Source organism: Euleptes europaea, chromosome 6 (assembly GCF_029931775.1).
Source record: "Euleptes europaea isolate rEulEur1 chromosome 6, rEulEur1.hap1, whole genome shotgun sequence".
In the NCBI taxonomy this organism is placed as follows: domain Eukaryota; kingdom Metazoa; phylum Chordata; class Lepidosauria; order Squamata; family Sphaerodactylidae; genus Euleptes; species Euleptes europaea.
The window spans coordinates 6,897,999-6,903,656 of NC_079317.1; the positions used below are offsets into that span (position 1 = coordinate 6,897,999).

The 5,658-nt window shown below is 49.3% G+C and overlaps 1 protein-coding gene across 1 annotated transcript; it reads left to right on the forward strand.

Moving 5' to 3' along the window:
* The first annotated feature begins 648 nt into the window (after positions 1–648).
* Positions 649–4,600, forward strand: MAPK1IP1L (mitogen-activated protein kinase 1 interacting protein 1 like). Its single transcript, XM_056851377.1, has 3 exons — positions 649–672; positions 3,039–3,746; positions 4,537–4,600. The coding sequence occupies exons 1-3, from the start codon at positions 649–651 to the stop codon at positions 4,546–4,548; spliced, it is 744 nt and encodes a 247-aa protein (XP_056707355.1). The 3' UTR covers positions 4,549–4,600.
* Positions 4,601–5,658: the final 1,058 nt, after the last annotated feature.

Below are 5,658 nucleotides of genomic sequence, written 5' to 3' on the forward strand. Positions count from 1 at the left end.
GGTCAGGAATGACCTGGTGCTTGCACAGGGGACCTTTACCAGCTCGATATTAGGAAAACGTTTTTTACAGTAAGAGTTGTTCGACAGTGGAATCAGCTACCTGGGGAGGTGGTGAGCTCCCCCTTTCTGGTAGTCTTCAAGCAGAGGCTGGATGAACACTTGTCAGGGACGCTCTAGGCTGATCTTGCATTGTGCAGGGGTTGGACTAGATGTCCTGTATAGCCCCTTCCAATTCTGTGATTCTAAGTATCTTGGAGTCAGAATCTGTATTTTGGGACCATGGGGGAAAAGAAATAATGTTTGAAACATGGCTGCTGCAAACAAGTGTGCCCCTTTCTTTGGGTGGGGCTGTGCCTAGTGCCCCCCTGATCCTGCTTGAAATCCCCCACTCTTCCATGAAACTTGCTGTTGTTTACTGGGCCTGAGAATTTCTCACCCTGATTTACCTCCCAGGGTAGTTGTAATGGTACAAAAAAAAATGGGGAAGGAAGAACCAGACGTGCCCTGAGCCGTCTGGACAAGAGTAGGAGAAAAAAACTCCTTGACAGATTGAAGAGATGCTAGTAAACGTACTTCATCAAGCTTCCATGAATGTGGTAGTCTCCAATTTAGACTTACATACTTTTCCCCCCTTTCTTTTACAGGAAAATGTCAGCTGCTGACGAGTTTTCGGTAAGTTGTCTAACCCAGTTGCCAAAAAATGCAGCTTTCTAAACTACAGGTGATTTGGGAATGTAATTAAAGCCATCCAGATGTTGCCTGCAGCAACCTCAGGTTCACAGCCTGATGCTGGGCGAAGTTAAATGTTAAGTGGGGAGGGGGCTGTGGCTCAGTGGTAGAGCATCTTCTTGGCGTGCAGAAGTTCCCAGGTTCTATTCCCGGCATCTCCTCCTAAGAGGATCAGGTGCTCGGTGATGTGAAAGGCCTCAGCCTGAAACCCTGGAGAGCTGCTGCCAGTCTGAGTAGGCAATACTGACCTTGATGGACCCCGTGGTCTGATTCAGTGGAAGGCAGCTTAATAAGTATGGGCGATAAGAAGCAGTAACTTCTAGGCCGGATTGATATGCCTTGGTCTGATCCAGCATGGCCATACTTATGTTCTTAAGCGGTGAGGTTGTGAGCATGAATCTTGTCCAGGGACTTCTTTAATTGCGGCAGCACCAGAAAAGGGCTGCCTGTATTGCAGAAATTAACAAAAATGCAATTGTGCTGTAAATGTATAACTAGTCTGAAAGAACAGCACTATGACCTAAGGGGGTGGGGGGCTGTGGCTCAGTGATAGAGCATCTGCTTGGCATGCAGAGGGTCTCAAGTTCAATCCTCAGTTAAAGGGACTAGGCGAGTAGGTGATGTGAAAGACCTCTGCCTGAGACCCTGGAGAGCCGCTGCTGGTCTGAGTAGACAATACTGACTTAGATGGACCAAGGGTCTGATTCAGTATAAGGCAGCTTCATGTTATATATTGTCGAAGGCTTTCACGGTCAGAGTTCATTGGTTCTTGTAGGTTATCCGGGCTGTGTAACCGTGGTCTTGGAATTTTCTTTCCTGACGTTTCGCCAGCAACTGTGGCAGGCATCTTCAGAGTAGTAACACTGAAGGACAGTGTCTCACAGTGTCAAGTGTGTAGGAAGAGTAATATATAGTCAGAAAGGGGTTGGGTTTGAGCTGAGTACTGTCCTGCAAAAGTAATGTGCTAATCATTGTCCTGTAAGTATCAAGATAATGTGCTGATGAGGGTATGGTATGTTAATATGGAACCATTGTATCCTGAAGTGATCTGTTAATGTGTGTAATCCAAAGCTAATCTGCATGGCTATTGTTGACTGTTGCCTTTGTTACCTCCAGACTAACAAAGGCAACAGTCAACCTCCAGACTAACAAAGGCAACAGTCAACAATAGCCATGCAGATTAGCTTTGGATTACACACATTAACAGATCACTTCAGGATACAATGGTTCCATATTAACATACCATACCCTCATCAGCACATTATCTTGATACTTACAGGACAATGATTAGCACATTACTTTTGCAGGACAGTACTCAGCTCAAACCCAACCCCTTTCTGACTATATATTACTCTTCCTACACACTTGACACTGAGAGACACTGTCCTTCAGTGTTACTACTCTGAAGATGCCTGCCACAGTTGCTGGCGAAACGTCAGGAAAGAAAATTCCAAGACCATAGTTACACAGCCCGGATAACCTACAAGAACCAAGCAGCTTCATGTGTTCAAACGGTAACTAGGAATCCTACTAAACTTCAGTGTACATAGTACAGTATGGTGCAATATACAAAATAGTTTTTTTCCCAACTATCACAAAATAGTTAATGTATATTCAAACCTATCTAACTATAAACCACAAGTACAATGCAAAATACAGTAGAGCCACTGCGCTGACACATTGGACTGTAAACTACAAATGCAATGCAAAATACAATATGAACATATGAAGCTGCCTTATACTGAATCAGACCCTCTGTCCATCAAAATCAGTATTGCCTACTCAGACCGGCAGTCTCAGGCAGAGGTCTTTCACATCACTGACCTGCCTGGTCCCTTTAACTGGAGATGCCAGGGATTGAACCTGGGACCTTCTGCATGCCAAGCAGATGCTCTGCCACAGCCCCATACCTATAAATATAATAAAACAGATAGGTTTGCATATATGTTAACTAATTTGTGATAGTCGGGAATAAAACTCTTTATTTTGTATACTGCACCATACTGTACTATGTACATTGGAGTTTAATAGGATTGCTAGTTACCGTTTAGGTCATAGTGCTGTCCTTTCAGACTATGAATTGCAGAAATGGCTGCCGAACCTTCCCCTTTTCACGAGTGTGTCCGAAAAGCAGCTGCGTTGAGCGGTCTCCTTCAAGATGCTGTATTGCAACAGCTGGGAACTGCTTCAGAGGTATCGAAACAGGCCAGGCAGCCTCTGCCAGCAGAGGAAGTAACTCAGCGTACAATGATCTAGTGCTTCGCCGTGATGGAGTCTCATTGGCTCTTGTTTCTTGTTCTCTTTCCAAGCTGGCGGATGCTCTGCCTGATAATTCAGCTGCCAAGAAGGACACCTTGGGCACTGCGAAACCGGTTCAGCAGCCCGGCCAGCCCCCCCAAGCTTGGCCCACCTCCAATCCCTGGAGCAGCCCCCCCAGCGCTCCCCCCACGGCCCCCTCCGGATTGCCCCCGAACACCTCGGCCTCCACCGTGCCGTTCGGGCCCCCGCCGACAGGGATGTATCCTTCCCTGCCCCCTGGAGCCCCGGCTCCTTTTCCTCCTCCTCCTCCTGGATCCACTTGCCCTCCCCCCGGAGCTCCGTATCCACCCCCAGGGCCTGTCCCACCAGGGCAATATCCTCCCCCCAACATGCCCTTCCCAGAGCTTCCGAGGCCATACGGGGGTCCAGCAGAGCCAGCGGCCCCCCCTGCTGCCGTCGGGCCGTGGGGGTCCATGCCCGCTGGTGGGTGGGGCCCCACTGTGGGGGGCCAGTATCCTGCTCCTAGTATGCCATATCCACCCCCTGGGCCGTATTCCACTCCTACCCATACTCCAGGGGCCGCTCCCACAGTGCCATGGGGCGCTGTCCCGCCAGGGCCATGGGGGCCTTCGCCACCGGCCCCATTTCCACCCCCTGCCGGATCATACCCGGCTCCTGGACTGTACCCGACACCACCCAATCCTTACCAAGTGCCACCTGCACCTGCCGGGGCTCCGTCCATGCCTGGTGGACCTCACGTGAGTACTGCTGACGTCTCTGGATATTTATTTTATTTATTTATTGAATAGGATCTTGGGGTCTTAGTAGACCAAACACTGAACATGAGTCAGTGGTGTGATGCGGTAGCTAAAAAGGCAAATGCGATCTTGGGCTGCATCAACAGAAGTATAGTGTCCAGATCACGCTAAGTGATGGTATGGCTTTACTCTGCTCTGGTTAGACCTCACCTAGAGTATTGTGTTCAGTTTTGGGCACCACAATTGAAGAAGGATGTAGACAAGCTGGAACGTGTCCAGAGGAGGGCAACAAAGATGGCGAGGGGTCTGGAGACCAAGTCCTATGAGGAATGGTTGAAGGAGCTGGGTATGTTTAGCCTGAAGAGGAGAAGACAGAGAGGGGATATGATAACCATCTTCAAGTACTTGAAGGGCTGTCGTATAGAGGAGGCCGCCGAGTTGTTTTCTGTTGCCCCAGAAGGTTGTACCAGAACCAATGGGTTGAAATTAAATCAGAAGAATTTCCATCTAGACATTAGGAAGAATTTGGAATTAGGAAAATGGATACTAGTTATGATGCATCCCTATTCTCTCCAGGATCAGAGGAGCATGCCTATTGTATTAGGTGCTGTGGAACACAGGCAGGATAATGCTGTTGCAGTCGTCTTGCTTGTGGGTTTCCTAGAGGCACCTGGTTGGCCACTGTGAGAACAGACTCCTGGACCTGATGGACCTTGGTCTGCTCCGGCAGGACTTTTCTGATGTTCTTACGTGCTGTAGAAACCGACCTTTTAAATTCTGTCTTTTGCAGCCCTACCGTTGAAACCGGAGGAAGGCACACAGAGTCCTTCGCCTCCACCCACACCCACTGCTTATGGACACGTTAAAAGAAACTTTTGTTTGGTAACCTTTTTTTGGAGTCTCGGAAGAACGCGCTTGCCTCCCGCGCACCCATCCGAGGGGCGGAGGGGCTCTCTGCATCACCCGAACTCTCGCTGGTGAAGCAAGCTTCTCGTCGGTCAAGGCGAACGGGATCAGCGAGCTGACCGCACCGCCTCAGCCAGTCTTAGAGTTCACCGGAAGCTGCTCAGTGAATAAGGAGCTCTATGGAATCGGGCATTCTTGCTTTTCACCCCGGCCTGTCACCGTGACCGCTCTATACGCTGAACTTTACGGCGGCTGCCGGATCCGACAGCCTACACTCTCGAGCTGTGTTTCGTTTATTCAAGCCATTTCCGAAAATCCAGTGACTTTGGGAGGAGTTCTTGGAGAAATGGGCGTGGTTCGCACCACAGGAATACAACTGATTTAAGAGAAGCCAAGTAGACAGAAGTCTGAGGCAGGGGGAGGGAATTCACATCATCGGGCTCTGTTTTTTTCCTGGTTGGGGCGGGAGGGGAATTGTTGCAGAGAAAGATTTGGGTGCTTAACACCTGGGTCAGACACGCACACCCGGGCATCGCAGTGCAAGGCAGACGGGGTGGGGGTGGAGGCGCATTGAGGCAGTCAGAATGTATACCGGAGAGGGACCTCTCTCAACTGATATTGTAGTTTCCAGAAAGAGAAATGGGGTTTTTTTTCTTCTGATGTGGCCCGTTTTAAATCTGTGTGCTTGTGTTTTAAGCTTGACTGACTTAACTGTTTTCACACCACTCCTGTAACCTGACGTCAGAATTCAAACAGAGGGGGCCCCAGAAGAATCCTTTCTTTCTCAGAGCCTAACCTTACTGCAGTCCTGTTTTGGAGACGAGAGGTTGTCATGGTGGGAGTTCCACGGTAACGTGGATTCCATCTTATTTTTACCTTGGTGTGTTCTAAACTTTGCCAGAGGCCTAACCCTGACACAAATGGAAGAAGTAGAGATCTCTCTGGGTCGGCTCCTAGGAAGCTTTTCTTGCGTGGGAGGATTCTCCTGTCTGTTCTCAGGCGGCTC